This window comes from Alosa alosa, chromosome 22, assembly GCF_017589495.1.
Source record: "Alosa alosa isolate M-15738 ecotype Scorff River chromosome 22, AALO_Geno_1.1, whole genome shotgun sequence".
Lineage (NCBI taxonomy): Eukaryota > Metazoa > Chordata > Actinopteri > Clupeiformes > Clupeidae > Alosa > Alosa alosa.
The window spans coordinates 6,084,332-6,103,152 of record NC_063210.1 but is presented as its reverse complement, the minus strand read 5'-3'; the positions used below and the strand labels follow the sequence as shown (position 1 = coordinate 6,103,152).

The window sequence follows — 18,821 nt, the reverse complement described above, 5'->3', positions numbered from 1 at the left end:
ACGAAGTGTTTCCCCCTTCTTATTCAGCCGTCAACTGCATAGTCCAATAAGTCCTTTCAGGACTTTTCTTTTTATGTCATTACATCACTGATGTCATTTTCTGATGATTTAACTGTAATGTTAACATGTAAAGTTAATGCAGTTTCATTGGATTATAATATGGCATAACCTATACATGTGTAAATGTTCGAATATGATCGTTTTTGTGATTTTAGCCGACTCATGACGCATTAGATTAAGACTAGACGGAGGTTAGAATACTTGGATCACGAATGCAACGTTCTCATTGCATGGCCTAGCCTACATTGCGTAGAGAGAGAATAGAACCGCTATTATGATTTTACTGAAGAAGTTTATTAGCGCTATGCACAATTTACAAACAAGCAAGATCACAAATGAAAACCCTCACACGTGGCAAGTTCTGATAACACAATTACTAATTACATTTCTGTTATGTAGGCTATTGCTTTTCAAGGGTTATGTATTTAAAAGGCTTTTTAAAATGTAACATCACATATTGTGTTTTTCTCTTCTAAAATGGTCCCTTGATGTCATACAAAAGTGGTTGCTATAAATTACTTTATTCATTGTAAAAATTGTAAACATTTTATTTGGCAATTGATTTTAAGTTAAGGGTTAATGAAAAGATTTAAACGTTTTGTTTCTTTATTTAAATCCTCAGTAAACATTCTAGCACATGTTTGGGGAGCTCGTAATTTTAGAGAATACACAGACAATGGCTTTTGTTTAAAGGAGAGAAAAGAGGAAAAGTGAAAAGTGCAGAACAGTTGGTGACAACAGAGTAGGATACAAAGAATGTTTCTAGCAAGGCATTCATCTGAGGGGGGCTGTTTTTTTTTTATTAGCGCGGGCTATATCATGCACTTAGTCTGTCTCTGTCAGTATTTTTCGGTTACTGCATTTTGTCCTCCACTTATGCTCATAGCCTGTCTTGTGAGTCGGCACCCCCAACATTAGTTACTCAGATCTATGATCAGATGCTCATAAATCTGGCTTTTCCCTTTAAAGCTGGACGCCAACAGGAACTCCTTGTTGTCAATGGACACCAAGGCAAAGGCCCGGGGGGCCTGGATGTTCAGCTCCTGGAAGTGGACAAACTGGCCCTTCTTGGAGTCCCACTGGTAGACCTGTGTGAGGGAGTAGTCGCTGCCCAGAATGGCGTACTGCCAGCTCCCGATGACCACAGGCTGGAAGACCATGGAGCCTCGCGAGGGCATGGTCTGCAGCTCCACAAACATGTTGCCATCCCAGCGCATGACCTTGGAGTCACCGATGAAACGCGTTAGGCAGATGTAGAGGTCGCCCTTGACATGAAAGTGCTTAACAGCGTACACGTCCTCCATCTCGGGGATGTCGGTGCGCCGGTCAAACTGCTTCAGGCCCTTGTTCCACTGGTAGATGACAGGTCGCTGGGAACTGCTGGAGAGAATCAGGTGTGGTTTGCCCACGATGTCCAGGTACTCCACGTCGGTATCGCGGTACCACGGGTGGAGTGACTGGTGGGAGTAGAAGCCGTTGCCGTTCCACTTGTAGACAGTGGTGGAGCCGGCCTTGGAACTGTCGGCAATCACGAAGAAGGACTCTCCGTCGATGCGAAAGGTCTCAATGTCATTGGGCTTGCGGATCTTCAGTATGTCGATGTCCTGGATCTTAATGAACTTGTTGGCTGATACGTCCCGCTTGTAGATGTGGGAACCGCCAAACAGCTGGGCCACGATGATGAAGAGCTGGTTGTCGATAACTAAAGGTTTGCACACAACTGTGGATGTGCCTGGATGGGGGAAAAAGGGAACATGCACATATTGGTTTGAATTAAAGATAAATACTGAAAAACTGAAAGAAAAGTGGATCCACAGACTTAGATATTTCCATCCATAGGCCTATTTCTCACATAGGCTACTAAATATCCCAGTTGCAAACTGACTAAAACCAAATTATAAGTTTATTGAATACTTCTGCACAAGAAAGAAACAGACAGAAAGAATAATAACAGACAGATAACTGTGAGAAATCATACTGCAAAGTTTCACTCAGCTATCAACCAGTCCAGACACTGTAACTTTTCAAATCCTGACTTCCAAATCCATGCCAACAAAGCATATCGCCATCTAGTGGTGAAAAACAGCAACACAGCAAAGCCTTCATCTTGCTCCAGAAAGAAAACCCCAGTTGCCCCAGAGTCACTTACTCTCAATGCTGTCATATGTCCGGAAGACCATCTCTACATGGTCCCATTCCAGGAAACTGCATGTTCCAGTGAAGGGTTGAGCAAACACAACATATTGATCATTTCCAAACGTGAAGGCCTCCACGGAAATGGATTCAAATTTAAGAGGCTGGTGAGAGGCAAACTCTGAAAACAAACACAGGCAAGAGTAAACTAGTTTTAGTGTGTCACACTGGAGATGAGAGAAAACATGTTTTTGCATGTCATTTTTAGACAAGAGGGACTTTTGTGTAATGCACTGTCAATGCATGTGCAATATATCAGTATATGACAAAATATATGTGAGAATGCAAACAAACGTTTTAGTTTATTGCACTGCCAATCATTTTCAGCCTCCAGGGCCGTTTATAGAGAATGTATTACATAATATTCAGTAGTTTGTTATGATTCGTGGCACATAAGCGCAGTGCTGCTGCAGCAGCAGCTTACCTGCTGTGATACAGTCAAACGACTGGGGCACGAGGTCATTGATCTTTTTCCCTTTGTAGAGGGGAGGCCCTGCACAGAAGATCTGATCCACTGTGGCATTTGTGCTGTACATCCACTCCACCAGCCATTTGAGCTTGCATTCACAGTGAAACAGGTTTCCTCTCAGATCCCTGTGTCATACATTATCATAAATAACAGGCAGTGAACAGTGAACAGTGAATAACGGCATAAGGCATACATCACCTAAAACCAGCATGTTTAAAAGTAAAATATGCAGTAACCTAATCCTTGACTGTATTCTGTGTTAGTCAATTTTTATGAAGGTTTTCTCAACAGCTTTGTGTGTCTTCAGTGTTTTTAGAAGTAATTTCAGTACTATATTAGAGCTACTCACACTTTTGTTAAGGCATCCATACCCTTGAACACATCTTTTGGCAGTGACTCTAGGTTATTGTAGGCAAGGCTCCTGCACAAAAAGCATAAATCAAACAGAGTGTGGTGAAACGCATGACAATCTGTGTCCTGATTGCTGTGCCACATATCTCTCTTGGCACTTATAACACACGTCATGCATTCCAACTGGGAGATTCACTCTTGTCATGTCAAACAATATCTTGATTGTTTTGAAGAGCTGAATAGTTCAGAATGTTTATGATCCATAATGATATTGACTATATACAGCGTATAACTAGTTTCCATGAACAGTTTAGTTTAGTTGTCTTCATTTTGTTACAGTTCCTGCCAGAAGCACTAAGTGAGCAACATTTCCAAGCTGACATGATATATATTCAATGGCGATGATTTAAGAGGGAGTTACTAGGCATGAATGCAATAAGGTAAGCAAATAAAGCAAACAGTTCTCTCAGATGACAACATGACAAGAGGAGAGAAAATATAACACCTAATCATTATGACAACAAGGGTTATCCCCTATGTGTACCCATCAAGTCTTGTTATATGCTATATGAATGTAAATATTTGAACACTTACAGGTGTGTTAGCGACTTCAGACCACGGAATGCAAAAGGTGATATTGAATCAATTTTGTTGTTTTCAATGAACCTACAATGAGACAATTATCATTAAAAAAACATGCACACAATATGAGCATAGACAATAGTGAATTGTTATTAAGAGGTGATGCAAACTAACAAGTATTCAAGGTGGGGCAATCCCAGGAATGCATCTTCATCAATGGAATCAAATGAGTTGGCTGTGAACAAGCTGCAAAAAAAGACAATTCAACAATTATGATCAATTATGCACTTTAAAACCATGACTTGTCACTCAAACTTTTCTGTCTGTGAAAACAAGCACTGGCACAACAAAGACATTATTCATCCAAACGCCTGGAGCAAAGATGTCTTTGGTCACTCTCAGGATTACAATTGCTGTTGAATGATCATGTAAGTCATGTGTGGGCATGTGAGATTTTTTGGAGCATCAGTGATTTTAGCTCAACAAGTCTCAACCTTATTTGTGCATGTCTACAACTGTAATATGGCAATTGTGCCTAGATGTACAATGTTGCTATGAGCTACAAGGCTAGGGTGTTAATGAAAATGAAAACTCTGCCTCTGGCTGTAAAATTAGATGAGTTTACCCTGCATGCATGCATGCTATGTTTACACACAACCACTTTCATTTGTTGTTTTCGAATCCAGACACTTGCAAACTCTCTTAGAATGTTTGGTGTGTTCTGTCCAAAGCTCTAATGGACAAGGCCATGTATCCCCGTGGATAAGTGTATTGCATACTTTTCACGCCCGTTTGAAGGGCCTTTGTGCGTAGACAGGCAGAGGAGCTCCGGGCCAATGGCCTATTGTGCTCCCCTGGAGAAAAACAGGGTGCATTTATTCGGTGCAAACCTTTCACCCTGTAAAGTACGGCGATCAAAGCGCTATTATGAGATAGCCATAAATGAAGATGACAAAGAACGAAACTCACAGGAGCTGAAGAGCAGGCGTGTGCAAGAAGCTTCCCCCTGCAATCTCTGTGAATCCCGATTTCACAAAAGATCTGTGATTGAAATCGAAAGAAACATTGCACAGGATTAGTTATGGCCTACCCTTGAACAACAATTAACAGTTTTTATGTGAGCCAAAGCACTGAGAAAAAAACTCAACAAAAAAACATAAATGATTAGATAATAGGCTAATAAACAAATAAGAGACATCACTTACAGTGACACCACGTCAGGTGGGAAACTGTGGGGAACCGATCGTATGTTTTCACATAAGGCATTATCTTTGGTGCATGTGCAAGATGCGGGGCATTTGGGCTGCTTCGGTCTCCTGCCCTCCGTCAGAAGCAGTAGAGTACCGATCCACAGCAGGAGAGCGCAGCCTCTCACGGTTTTGTTTGTGTATCCCATCCTGTAGCTAACCACGCGTTGGTCACAACCGCTGGGATCGAATATTCCTGAGCATGAACCTGGTGTCCGCCGTGGGAGAGTGTTTTTATAGATCCCCCTTTTCTGTCTCTTGAATTAGTGGCTGTTTTTTTTTTTTTTCTTCTTTTACTCCAGACGCCGTGTGATGAATGCAACTGAGGAGGCTGCGAGTCGTGATGGCTAGGCAGTCATCCAAGCAATTCGTTCTGCGAGACGCAGCATGGCGATCACTGAATAGGATGAAAATATCATGAAAGAGAAGACAGCCAGCAGTTAACAACAGCCAGTGCCAATTTCTGAAATTAAAACTCCATCAAGATCAAATTAACGTCACGAAACGCAAACAACGAAAACCAAAGTCTACGCGTAAAAAACCTTCCCGACCCCAATACCGAAATAAACCCAAGCTGTCCAAGAATCGCTATCCTTGGGTAGTCTGTGACGTCTGCACCGATGATGAGACGATGAGGTTGAGAGCGTTGTAAAATCCTTTTAGAGGGACGACTGCCAATTGAGTATGGTCTTTTGTCCATGCAGTTTTATTTATGTAGATACCTCAGAAAGAAAGCCATGAATAATTCCAGGAATATTCATGAGCCTATGTAGACATGGGACAGTGCACCTGCGCACCCCTGGATGAAAGCCAATAGAAGTCACACAACATTATGATAAAGCATAGTCTATTTGTAGAGGAGACATTTAGGCTATGTCTAGATACCTGTATTGTAGCCTATTAGTCTATTGTCAAATGAATAATATATAGACTAATAATTATTAATGACCTGTGGTTAAAGTTGGATTCCCAGGTAGCCTATACAACGATACAACAATAAAAAGGTTTGAAGAAAAGGAAAATCTCAATTTCCCTGTCTAGCTAATGCACTCAGCTGTAACAAAGATCGCCATTATTTTGGCAGGGCAGTGAGAGGTCTCTCCAAGCACCCCCACCCATCCGCAATAGCTTCCCCAGAACCCTTATGGAGTTAAAAGCGGAATCTGTCTTGTGTTCAATGGGGGATCTTTCTCTCAATCATTTTTGAATACAGTGTAGTTTTGTTCAACGGACTGGAAAAGTTTCACCCTCCTAACCCCTCCTCCCAAATGGTCTCAATTACATTATTTATCATATAAAAGATCAGTTGTTCCCCGTTGACAAAATTGGAACTATGCAGCTGGAAAAAAATGTGACACAAAAAAAACACAAAAAAAATACAAATGTGAATTTGTCTCCTAGAGTAGGAGAGGCTGGCTGCTGGACTTAAAATGTCAGTTTATGACACAAATAACTGCAGTTGTGCAACGGGGTATTCATTTCTAATATATCACCCGATGTGGTTAAAAAAATTCTAGAAAACATTTGCGTCTTTGTATGGCGTTAATTCTAATGGAGGAGGTGGAGTTAACCCTATCTTTGTCACATCTCTCTCCGCCCATTACCATACGTCATCCGCGAGCGACATTCTTACATGTAAACATCATATGAAACATGGAACACAGGGGATTGGATCTTGTGAAGGTGAAGATTTTTCCATTGTATGGTATCCGTAACAATTAGTATGGCATGGCATGATCTCGTATTGAGTTTGTTCATTGAGCCAATAACGCCACCAGCCTGTACGGTACAGGCATTCTATATCCCACAGCTTCTAACTGTAGGGAGGGAGAGAGGGAGCCTAGCTTGCCAGTTTACAATTAGCCTGTTAGCCTTTTCCTTCCTTCCACCAGGCCAACTTAATTCTCGGTCGCACTGTAAGATTCATTGCATCGTCCTGTAGCCCATGCTTTTATTCTTTTGTATAGCGATTGGTATGCATTTCGTAGAACTGATGGGCCTATATTGTGCATCCAATGTGCAATTGAAAGCAGGCAACACAACGGTAAATGTATGGCTGAATTAGACTAGTGATGAATGAAAATGAACTATGTATAATATAGTTCTTATATAGAATAAGTAGCAGCAGACAGACTAGATTAAGGTGGTAGGCCTATACACGATATATGTGTATATATATATATGACACGACACTACACGTGGGGGAGAGAAGCAAACCTAAGGGATGCCATGCCTGATGTTCCACTCTGCCCTTCTGTCCTGTACTGACCTTATGCTCAATGCAATATGCGAGCCGAGTGCGTCCTTTTCGTACCCGGTGTTGCGTTTCCAGGCTCATGCTGAAGCGGCTGTTTAGAGCCCTTAGTCATCATTCAGATACCTCCAGAGACAGGACAGCATTGCAGCTGTTTGCTGTCTTTATCCATCTCTCTGAGCGAGTGCACACAGCTGTTACACTTGATGGCGCAAGATGAGAACAGCACAGTAGGTAATTTCTGAGGTCCGTTAGCAAGTAGTCCTTTGGTCAGTGCCAATGAGTTCTTAACAGCACTTTGTTGGGGTGAAATCCAGAAAGATGAATTCGGATGGATGATATCAAGCTGCTTCTCATTTGAACCATTTTGAAAAGCCTTTCAAATAGTTCAGGTTTTGCCATCCCTATTTTATGTTGTTTACTAGTAAATATATTTACTGATAGAGTAGGACAAAATGCAAATGATTCTGAATCTGTAGGTCCATGGTGGTGGAGGGTATGACTCTGACTTCAGTGATGAGGAAGGACAGGAAGGATCGGGTCATGGAATCAAAAGGTAATTAAAGGCCCTACTTTCATCATCCCACGTTTCCTTTCAAGTTTTTGAGGTTCCTCAAAATATTTGTATTGAGTCACTCTGTTCGTATCCCATATTATAGGTCACGTGAGGAGGAGTTGCTCCTGCAGAAACCGTTTCAGAAGGCAAAGCACAGCAAGGTGGCCCACAGGACTGTGGCTACACAGGAATGGGATAGGTGAGAAATGCAGACCACTGATGCACTCGCCCTTCTTTTTCTCTTTCTTCTATCTATCTATCTATCTATCTATCTATCTATCTATCTATATATCTATCTATCTATCTATCTATCTATCTATCTATCTATCTATCTATCTATCTATATATATATCTATCTATCTATCAACATCTATGGATCTGTACACCTGTCTGTCTTAACTCATCAATCTGCCTGTGCTTATTTGTTTCAATATCACTTTGTGAAATATTCTATGCTGGCCATGTCAAGGCTGATGTACTGGATGTGTGTGTGTTTGTCTGTGCAGGGAGGAGGCCCAAAACAGGAGGCATCACATAATCTCAATGAACGCTGTATCCTTTGAGTAGAGTAACGGCCTCACTTTCACACAAGCAAAACAAATGAATACCAGGTAATTAAAAATGAATGAAGGAGGATCACTGCAACCTCTCTGGTGTTTAGAGCTTTTTTGAAAAGACAAATATTACAAGAAATAAATGTAAGTCTTCCTTGATTTATTTCTTCATTGTAAAAGTTATTTCCCACAATTTTCCATTTTTTGTCTGTTCCATTTTTTAAAAAACAAATTTGTTGTGGCCAAAATATAAGCATTTCAGCTACACATAATATGTGTTTCAGGGTAACCATTGTGAACACAAGACAACACATTATTTTAAGCATTACTTACCTCCATTTATAGCAATCAGTCTGCTCTGATAATTCAGTCAGAATGATAGAGTGATTTTAGATGACTTGTACTTGTTCACACCTTCCCCTGTGTGATTATACTCAAATGATCATGGTCATTTCATTATAGTCTATTCATTTGTGCCAGGACCAAAATACAGTGAAAAATGTGTTTGTGATTAAGTAAACTTTTTAATGCTAATGCAAGCTATTTGCAATTAATTACTGGTAATATGGATCTGATCACTCTGCGCAATAATCTAGAAACCATACAAGCAAGTTTGCAAAAAAACACAAAAATCTTAGTTATTGCCAAAACTTTTGGCCACAAATGTAGATGTTTTGGTATTTTAGAGGACACCATTGTGTTTAGCTCTGCTGAAATACTGTAATGGTATTGATTTTGCTGCAAAGGGCAGTGCACTATTCTGGTGAAGTTGACCTGAACAATGTGCTCTCAGTTTGACCGGCACAAGAAGTTTGTCAGTGACTATATCTTGTACTACGGTGGGAAGCAGGAGGACTTGAGGCGCTCCACGTGAGTACCTCTGACACGTATCCCTCTGATGTCAGAGCCGTCTTGGAAGCAAATGCCAGTATCTTACCATTTTACTGTAAATATGCACAATGGCAATTATCTGTTGCAAAAAAATATTTGACGGTGAATAACTCATTAATAACTACCTAAAATCTTGATTATAACACATACCGTAATTGTTATTATACAGTACGTTCAGTCCCAGAATTAACAGTCTTCCTTTCACCATGCACTGTGTTATCGTGGATGACTGTATGGTCACATGTTGTCCCCTTTATTGTGCAATCAAGGCACAAAGACAAGACCGACATCGATGTAGTACGGGAGAACCATCGCTTCTTGTGGAGAGACGAAGATGAGGAGGACATGACATGGTACGTGTACTCAAACTAAATTACGTAATTTTCCAACCTGGGCCCTTTTTTTTGAGATCTTCACAGGTCAACATTTTTCAAAGGGACAAAGACTAAATTGATGCAGTATTGAATTAGAATTTAACTTTCACGACTGATGGTTTCATAAATGACTTCATAAGTGTCAGACAACATGGAAAGGATATTTTCTGACTGCAGTCCAAAATATGCTTTGCAAGCGACATGGTACACGTCACAGCATCCTGTTTACTGTGGCCTGTAATGGAGTGGTTTTGTAAAGCTCCTAGAGTTCAGTCCTAGAGTTCGCTCCTAGAGTTCGCTCCTAGAGTTCAGTCCTAGAGTTCCGTTTTCTGTGTGCATGCGCTCAAAAGAATGTTGGTGTTAGTTCACAGATCTGGCACTATAGATGGAAAACCACAAACATAGTGGCTGGGAACAATTCAAGCCATTGAACTCTTTAGCAGCATGGAAGGGGGGCATGTCATTTTTTATTTTTTTATTAGATTTTTAGTTTTTTTGCTTTTGTAAAATATCAGCGACTTTTTGCCAGAATTGTTCTCTGTGTCTTTAATGGAAGAGACAGGGGGACCATTCTCAGGGTCTGTTAAAGGAGCTAAATTATGACACTTTCCAACCTGGCCCCTATTTTTTCGATCTTTATAGGTCCAAATCGTTTGTATGGACAAAAACTAAATCTATGTAGCAATTAATTAGAACTCAACTTTCATGACTGATTGTTTCATAAATGTTATTGTAAGTGTCAGATAACATTGAAAATATATTTTTGACTGCAGTCCATATATGCTATTCAAGCGACCCCCATAACTCACTGTGATACATATTATTCTTACACCATGTTGATCTGCAGGGAGAAAGAACTGGCCAAGAAGTACTATGATAAGCTCTTCAAGGAGTACTGTATTGCAGACCTAAGTAGATACAAGGAAAACAAGGTAGGTATCACATATTCTTAAAAAGTAGATGGTGTTGAAGAGTGTTTGACCTGCAGAGTAAGCTCTCCTATATGCTCCTCCCCATGTTCTCATGTCACATATGTGACACACTTGAACTGTTTCACATAATATTCTTTTGTTTTCTTTCATCATGGTGCTAAATATTATTTTTCTCTCCAATTTTGCCCTCAAGTTTGGATTCAGATGGCGCACAGAAAAGGAAGTCGTCTCGGGAAAAGGTAGGATTTTTTTTGCAAGCCAACATGCATATCAGTCAAGTTATTAGATTAGCAGACTAGCTATTCAGTGGTTTTAAAAATGTAATTGATTAATATTATAGTTAAACCCAATACGTTTAAAAAGTGTGTAAATAAAGATTAACTCTACAACTGAATTTAAGTTGTACTAACTTACAGTTCTAAGTACAGTTCTGAGTCAGTGTTTACTGGCTTCATGAATGAAGAATCAAATTTACTTGTATCCTTGGAATGACCACTAGATGGCATTGTTGTACATTTTAAACACAGTTGTCACCACGAGGCGGTAAAAGAGGTTAAGCAGAACCAAGAATTGTGGGATTTTGTGATTGACTATTTACATCATTACTATCACTTTAACTCATTTTGATAGAATGTTGGGGCATGTATTAATAAGCATGTATAATTTTTAAAAATAATAATCATGTAACAAATGTCTAACAAATGTACTTTCACGTCCAGACAGTGTGTCACTGCTAATGACTCTTCACTGCCCATTTGGTCAGTGACACCGAGTCAAAACAACTCCCAGTGTGGGGACACTTGTCTGACAAAAGTTCAGTGACACCATTAAGTGCTGTTACCACAGAGGGCTATACTTGTGTTTCAGGAGACCAATTAGGCTATGTACTGCAGAAGATTAGTTTAATCCCACTACTGCATTTTTATTTGCAGTACCACCCTCTCCTTGCAAGTGAGACTGGATTAAGTGAGTGGGAAGTCATTACATTTAGAGAGATAGCGAGATAACACACACACACACACTCACACAAACGCACGCACACACACACACAGGGTCATATGTATACACAGGGTCACATGCACACAGCAGAAGGATTATCACAACAGATACAAATTAACTGTTAATCTGTTGTGTTTTGTGCTTTCATTTCTCTTTTTTATAAGGGGGTTCTCTTTCCCCCTCTCTCTCTCTCTCTCTCTCTCTCTCTCTCTCTCTCTCTCTCTCTCTCGAAGTGAGGTTATGTGTGTAAGCGGGGTCCTTTGATGAATAATGTCTGTCACTGATTTCACTCTTGGTCACTTCTCATGCTGACCTAAAGAACACTTGTCATATCATTTTTCTTTCCACCAAACTGTTGTTTTCTTTTCTCATTTATTTCTCATTTAATCATTTCACTTGTCAACTGCTCACTGAGGCCATTCTGCCCATGAAATCCTAGATTCTCCCTTAATCTGAGCGTAGAATAGAATAGAATAGAATAGAATGGAATAGAATGGAACTGGACTGGACTGGACAGTACTTTACGGTAGGGAGGCATACAGGTGCAACAAATGGTTGATGATTCCGTCCACCTGTTCCCCGTCACCTTGAGGTCACTTCTCCTCTGGCATCTCTAATGCCCATAATGAGATGAGGAAATTTCACCTTTGTCTGTCTGTCTGTCTGTGTGTGTGTGTGTGTGTGTGTGTGTGTGTGTGTGTGTGTGTGTGTGTGTGTGGTGATGGCTCATAGCGTCATGAACACATCATAAGTCATAATAGCAGCATGTAGTGACAAAATTGGACAGTTGGGACAACGTACATCTTACCACAATAGAATATGCCATAACAATGAGAGAAATGCTGCATTACTACCCTGCCGTTGAAAAGTTTCCTGAGCAATGAGCAGCATCTCATCTAATCAGTATTTCCTCTTTGCCCTTGAGCTACTAGCATCGGAATGCAAACCACAGTACCAACAAACAGACATTAGGCTGCATTCCAGTTGTACTCCAGTTGAGGTCAGACTCATTTGTCAGACTCATCCTCTCGGACGTCACTTCCCAGTTAACCGCATTCCAGTTCAAAAGAAACTGGCAACCATAAAAGCGATAGCAATACCAGATATAATAGTGCATTACATAGTAGTTAGCACATGGAAGTACTGTACCAACATACCTAAAAATAGAAGTTGGACATTAGAAAATGCAAGACTGCTGTAATGATGCACAAATAAGACGAAGGTGCTGAATAGAATATTACCACAAGGCTGCTTGGATTTTGAGGTCGGGGTTGGTGAAGTTCTCCTAGCTTGCCGAGTGGAATTTCGACATCAGGTGTTGTGGTGTCAGCAACTTTGAACTTGAAAATTCCGACTTCCAAGTCCAGGTGGATTGCAGCATAAAATGTGTGGGCACATTGTTTTGTGTAGGTTGTCGCTGCTTGTCCATGGATTGTTGTCCACAAGTTGTCCTTGCGTCCCATTCACATGACGTAGACATGCTGGAGGGGCAAATATGCACCTGTTACACAATATGTGTGTGTCTTGTGTGTTTTGTGTGTGCTTTGTGTGTTTGCCCACTGTCATGTAGAGCTTCCCAGAGATGTATGAGTTCTAGTTACCACTGGTTCTCCTTCTAAAGGTCATGATTGACAGGGCAAATGTTTGGCCAATGTTGCCAAGCAATGTTACCGAACCATGCTGTTCAGGCACTTTCCCACTGATTTATCTGAAGAATGTAAATTAGCTGTGGGCAACTTGTTGAGATCATCCAATAAGAACATTAGGAATCTATTGCCTGGCAACATTGCTCCTAAAGCTGCACCAAGTATCACCAGTTGAAGGCCACATTCCTACGTGAGCAGCACTGTTTCCTGTGGTGCTGTTAGCTTAATTTTTTTAGGTTGAGGTTTTTTAGGTTAAAGTGTTTTCAGTGTGGGATTCTGGGAAAGTTTTGAGATCGCTGACTGAGGCAGCTGGAAGGCTTTTATCTGATGTGTGAGAGACTGTCAGAATATGTGTTTATGGAGACCTCTGTGTGTCCGTGTGTGTGTGTGTGTCTGTGTCTGTGTCTGTGTGTAAAGAGAGAGTGAGACCACGTGTGCCAAAGCATAGCAGCCGGTAGGGGTTCCCTGCTGACGCAGCCAGTCACTTTCTCTCTCACTCCTTCCAAGTCAATCTTTGATTTGTTGATGTGTGTGTGTGTATGTGTAGTGGGCTCTGCTGTTTTGGTCTTGACGCACACACATGCACCCTCACACCCCATGCCAGCTGGTTGGGGTTTTCTATGACGCAGTCTCCCGCTCTCCCACACGGCTCCCCCCCCCCCCTCATCTTTCGTGCTCTTGACAGCTTGAGCGAGTCTCACGTGAGCAGGCTATCCTATCCTATCCTATCCTATCCCTGTGCTGAGGACGTCAGCGCCTCAGCACTTAGACCGGATAAATGGCCCGCGCGTTCTAATCCTGCAGGTGAGTGCTATGGTTCTGAGGCTGATCAAAGGCTAAGCACCTCACTGTCCCCCCTAACAGAAGGCTTCCCCGACCACACACTGTAAACAAGATCTCTGAATTTGACATCCTCCACTGCCATTCTTATAAATGTGCAAAAGCGTCACTTATCACATAGTGTTTACAGTGGTCAAGTAAGTAAGAGTGTGTGTGCACACATACAGTATGGGAACGCACTGAGACTCACACATATAGAGACTATATGGTCTAACACAGACGGAGATATATTAGGGCTTTGTAAAGTTTAAGAGAATATTATGACAACACTATGACCTCCCTATGGTCCTTGGTTTGTGTGTGTGTGTGTATGTGTATATGTGTGTGTGTGTGTGTGTGTGTGTGTGTGTGTGTGTGTGTGTGTGTGTGTGTGTGTGTAGGCTGTGTGTACCTGACTGACAGCCTCACGTGAAGCTGAACTCTCGGATCTGTCTGTCCCTGGTGAGAATGGGGGTGTGGTTTGTCTGTCGTGACGCACTTTCTCTGATGCAATCTGGGAAATCTCTCCTTAATGAAGCCTGCAGGAGCTAAACCCTTGCTGCTGTGCTGAGGTGAGGGGCCAGCTGGGGACCAGAGCGGTACAATATAGTTGTAGTGGGCACTAATTTCACTAATTTCACTATGCCCATGACTGGGGACCAGAGTGGTACAATATAGTTGTAGTAGTCACTAATTTCACTATGCCCATGACTGGGGACCAGAGTGGTACAATATAGTTGTAGTGGGCACTAATTTCACTATGCCCATGACTGGGGACCAGAGTGGTACAATATAGTTGTAGTGGTCACTAATTTCACTAATTTCACTATGCCCATGACTGGGGACCAGAGTGGTACAATATAGTTGTAGTGGGCACTAATTTCACTATGCCCATGACTGGGGACCAGAGTGGTACAATATAGTTGTAGTGGGCACTAATTTCACTATGCCCATGACTGGGGACCAGAGTGGTACAATATAGTTGTAGTGGTCACTAATTTCACTATGCCCATGACTGGGGACCAGAGTGGTAGAATATAGTTGTAGTGGTCACTAATTTCCAGAGGCGGACAGAGTACACAGCTTTATTACTTGAGTAAAAGTACAGATACCCTTTGCTCAATTTTACTCAAGTACAAGTAAAAGTACAACAGTCAGATGCCTACTTAAGTAAAAGTACTGAAGTATCAAGAGTACAAGAGTAGCCTACATTTTCGAAATATTGCATTACTACTGCCACAGTGCTTACATTTATGTACAGAAACGTCCTACATGGAGTTATGAAAAATGTTAATGTTAACACCTTGGAGAATGTAAAAGAAATTGAAACTAAAATCAAGTAATTTTCATTATTTTACCATGTTGCCAGGGATGGGCAGTATTTCTAATACATGTATTTAAAATACGTATTTCAAATACAAAATACTATTTTGTAATTGAAACACTTGAAGCGAAAACTATCATTAACTTGTTCATAAAGTTGAAATAGTCTGGCGAGGTGGGGCCACAGGTTGGCACATTCCCGGGATGGACTTGCTGCGTCTTCATCCATTGTTTCGTCCATGGTTTCGTCTCTCATCTAAATCTGACCATGGAGTTGACTTTGGCGGAAAGCTGAAGGTGATTGCTGATAGGCTGTCACAATCAGTGGCGCCTGCACAATCCAATTACGTTTGAGAGGGAAACAACAAATTGAGGGTTTCTGAGATTTTTCTCTTTTTTTTTAGAAGAAGTAACTGGTTCTCACAGTTATGGATAGAAATGTAGTGGAGTAAAGAGTACAATATTTGCCTCTCAAATGTACTTGAGTAAAGTCATGAGTACTCCTCAAAATGATACTCGAGTAAAGTACAGATCCCTCAAAATTGTACTCAAGTACTGTACTCAAGTAAATGTACTCCGTTACTGTCCGGCTCTGCTAATTTCACTATGCCCATGACTGGGGACCAGAGTGGTTGTAGTGGGCACTAATTTGACTAATTTTACTATGACTGAGGACTGACTCACATGTATGAAATGAATAAGCAGTAAAACAGAAAAAAGTAGTGTTTCTTTCAGCTGGTGCAAAATCTTTGTATAACTCCAAGCTGTGGGTGTTATTGTCCAAACATCATACATACTGATGCTTGATATTTAGTATGGTCAGTCCACCATAACCGTACAAAGAAGATTTTGTGGGGCTTATGGGTACCCATCATGCCTTGCAGGTCAGTTCCTGTGTGGCAACAAGCGCTGTGAGTTGCAGGAAGGCCTTAAGAGCTGGGAGGTGAACTTCGCCTACGTCGAGCTGGGTGAGAAGAGGAATGCTCTGGTCAAACTCCGTGAGTATCCCGAGGAGTCTCCGCCTGCACAGCTGGACACACACATTATGTTTCCATCCAGCTATTTTATGCAAATAGTGTATCACCTTTTTATATTAAATCTTTAAATTAAATCTTGCTTTCCATAAAATTCTATAAATTGAGTATGTGTTGTATAACAACAGCATATTTAGCACTTAGTTGTTAGTAGGCTGTAGATTTGTTTTTTCTTCACATTTGGTGTTCCATTCAATGTTGAAATTTATAATTACTGGAAGATTGTTTATGAAATGATTACTGGTAGTGTCATTGATACATACACTTTAAAAAGTACTAAGAAGTCCATCTTGTTGCACAGGTTTGTGCCCGGAGTGCTCCTTCAAGCTCAACTACCACCACAAGTGAGTCTTTCTGGAGTCTTTATGGAGTTTTATTGTCATAGTTTGTGTCTGATAAACGCATTGTGCTCTTGTGCATGTGCGGTTTTTAAAAAACCACGATGTCATTTGTTGTATCAGGAGGAAGGAAGTGACGAAGAGGAAGAAGAGGCAACGCTCGGACGGAGAGGGTGACGCAGACGCAGACACACCACGGGTCAAGAGGTCAAAGGCGTCACACTCGAAGAAGCACAAGAAACACAAGAAGAAGCACAAGAGGAGACACAGAGGTGATACAGATGGACACACACATACACACACACACACACTCTCTCTCACACACACACACACACACACAGCAGTCAAAACTCATTTTGAGACTTAATTGTGTCTATTAATTCACTCTACTCATTGTCTTTATTAAGAGTTTAAATGTCATTTTAAAAGCAGACACCAAATACTATTCTATTCACAGAATCATCATCATCATCATCAGATGACTCTGACTCCCAAGTTTCACAAAAAGGTGTGTGCATGTTGTTTCTAATTCAGAATCCCACAACAGTTCACTTATGTGCATGTGTCAGCGTCAGTTTCCTACATTCTGTGTCAGACAGAAAAGATTGTTTTTTGCACAATATGCATACTATAACCATATTTCTGGTTGTTTGTAAAACATGCCTTTAGATTCTGACCTCACAGATCAGATTGAGGGGGATTTTTAAATCTTTGTGTTTGGCAACCACACTTCCTGTAACGACTATTCATGGGTTTCATCAGGTCCCTTTCCACAGGTGTATAAAATCAAGCACCTAGATTATGAATGCAGACTGCATGGGGCTTAATTAATACACCTGTGTAAAGGGACCAGATGAAACCCATGAATAGAAAGCTGCAGAACAATCACAGTGCAGTGGAGAACAGTTCAGTGCTGCCTGCCTAGGTGGCTGTTAGCCATGTCAACATGGCAGCCATTTTGACTTCTTACCTTAACCCCCCACCACCCACCACCACACACACACACACACACACACACAGAAACGGACAACAGGGAGGAGCAGGCAGAGGAGGGACCATCGGAGTCGGACCACTGGAAGGGCCCCGCCCCAGAAACCGAACAGAAGTCCAGGTAATGCCCTCACCTTAACGGCTTAACAGTCTCACCATACAGGGTGGTCCAAATACAACTTTTCAGAGTAATAACTGACAAGCAATAACAACATCCAACCTCTGGCAAAAAACATCTTTGGAAAAATAGGTAATTTGTTGAAATTATGAGAAAATTAAAAGTGTCAGATTTTTCTGGACCACTAAAAATGCTGAGCATTTTCATGACTGACACTGAACTCCAGACTCATGTTTATGTGTTGAAAGGGGAGGCAAAAGTAATCTGCATTGCTGCTGGTGTTGTAGCTTATGTTTCTGTCTTTTTTCCTTCTTTTTCAGGGAGGAGGAGTTTGATGACTACTTTGAAGATATGTTTCTATAAAGCAAGAATGGATGTTTTGTATCATATTTGTGTTTATTTGAATTCATGACTGTAATTAAATTCCTGATACTTTGACTTTCCGTGTTAGGATTGGCTTATATTTTAAAATCAACACAGAATCCTCTGTGAGGAAAAGTGATTGCAAACGACATTCAACTTACTCAACTCACTCGACCCCACACCAAATAACAAAAAAAATGTTACGGTCTCTGTCTTCAGATAATATGCTAAATGTGTTACGTTTTCAACTGTCTGAAGCCTCTTCCGTGAGCTAGCCTTCCACATAGCTGAAGCGGGAAAGAGGTTAGAGGTCATCAAAGCACAAGACAGTATTTTAGCCTCTAATCACAAAGAAATTGTGGTATACAACTCAAACCATATTTAGATTCATTTGATTACGTCTGCTATCGATTGAGCATGCGGTAAAGGCTTTGAAGGGCAGAGCTCACACTCATGCTTTAGAGACAATTAGTATAAGTATGTAAGTATATATACTCTTTTGATCCCGTGAGGGAAATTTGGTCTCTGCATTTTTCCCAATCCGTGAATTAGTGAAACACACACAGCACACAGTCAACACACAGTGAGGTGAAGCACACACTAATCCCGGCATGCATCAGCTGCCTGCATCAACGGGGAGCAGTGAGGGGTTAGGTGCCTTGCTCAAGGGCAATTCAGCCGTGCCTACTGGTCGGGGTTCGAACCGGCAACCCTCCGATTACAGGTCC

General features: G+C 41.2%; 2 protein-coding genes across 4 annotated transcripts; one reads left to right on the top strand and one right to left on the bottom strand.

Annotated features, from left to right (window-relative positions):
- Window positions 1-335: 335 nt before the first annotated feature.
- Window positions 336-12,876, bottom strand: lgi1b (leucine-rich, glioma inactivated 1b). 3 transcript variants are annotated; one of them, XM_048232477.1, is made up of 9 exons: window positions 12,704-12,876; window positions 4,861-5,299; window positions 4,625-4,696; window positions 3,830-3,901; window positions 3,668-3,739; window positions 3,072-3,143; window positions 2,678-2,847; window positions 2,210-2,374; window positions 336-1,792 (listed from the first exon to the last, which is right to left on the bottom strand). In XM_048232477.1, exons 2-9 carry the CDS (start codon window positions 5,049-5,051, stop codon window positions 975-977), a joined length of 1,632 nt encoding a protein of 543 aa, XP_048088434.1. In that variant the 5' UTR covers window positions 5,052-5,299; window positions 12,704-12,876; the 3' UTR covers window positions 336-974. The 3 variants fall into 3 exon arrangements, with proteins under 3 accessions (XP_048088434.1, XP_048088433.1, XP_048088435.1); XM_048232476.1 differs by lacking the exon at window positions 12,704-12,876 and adding an exon at window positions 5,454-6,014; XM_048232478.1 differs by lacking the exon at window positions 12,704-12,876 and adding an exon at window positions 5,462-6,014.
- On the top strand, window positions 6,513-18,168 carry fra10ac1 (FRA10A associated CGG repeat 1). Its single transcript, XM_048232480.1, has 14 exons — window positions 6,513-6,585; window positions 7,636-7,712; window positions 7,816-7,911; window positions 8,219-8,264; window positions 9,060-9,136; window positions 9,427-9,510; window positions 10,379-10,463; window positions 10,657-10,702; window positions 16,135-16,248; window positions 16,586-16,628; window positions 16,746-16,894; window positions 17,080-17,130; window positions 17,643-17,733; window positions 18,051-18,168. The coding sequence occupies exons 1-14, from the start codon at window positions 6,556-6,558 to the stop codon at window positions 18,091-18,093; spliced, it is 1,032 nt and encodes a 343-aa protein (XP_048088437.1). The 5' UTR covers window positions 6,513-6,555; the 3' UTR covers window positions 18,094-18,168.
- The last annotated feature ends 653 nt before the right edge of the window (window positions 18,169-18,821 follow it).

Bases quoted from the DNA above. Each gene is read 5' to 3' on its own strand.
- fra10ac1 (XM_048232480.1), top strand. From the start codon at position 6,556: ATGGAACACAGGGGATTGGATCTTGTGAAG. The intron at 6,586-7,635 runs GTGAAGATTTTT...CTGAATCTGTAG, and splicing joins GGGGATTGGATCTTGTGAAG to GTCCATGGTGGTGGAGGGTA. The intron at 16,629-16,745 runs GTGAGTCTTTCT...TTGTTGTATCAG, and splicing joins AAGCTCAACTACCACCACAA to GAGGAAGGAAGTGACGAAGA.
- lgi1b (XM_048232477.1), bottom strand. From the start codon at position 5,051: ATGGGATACACAAACAAAACCGTGAGAGGCTGCGCTCTCCTGCTGTGG. The intron at 4,697-4,860 runs GTAAGTGATGTC...TTTCAATCACAG, and splicing joins CCACCTGACGTGGTGTCACT to ATCTTTTGTGAAATCGGGAT. The intron at 1,793-2,209 runs GTAAGTGACTCT...TCCCCCATCCAG, and splicing joins GACATATGACAGCATTGAGA to GCACATCCACAGTTGTGTGC.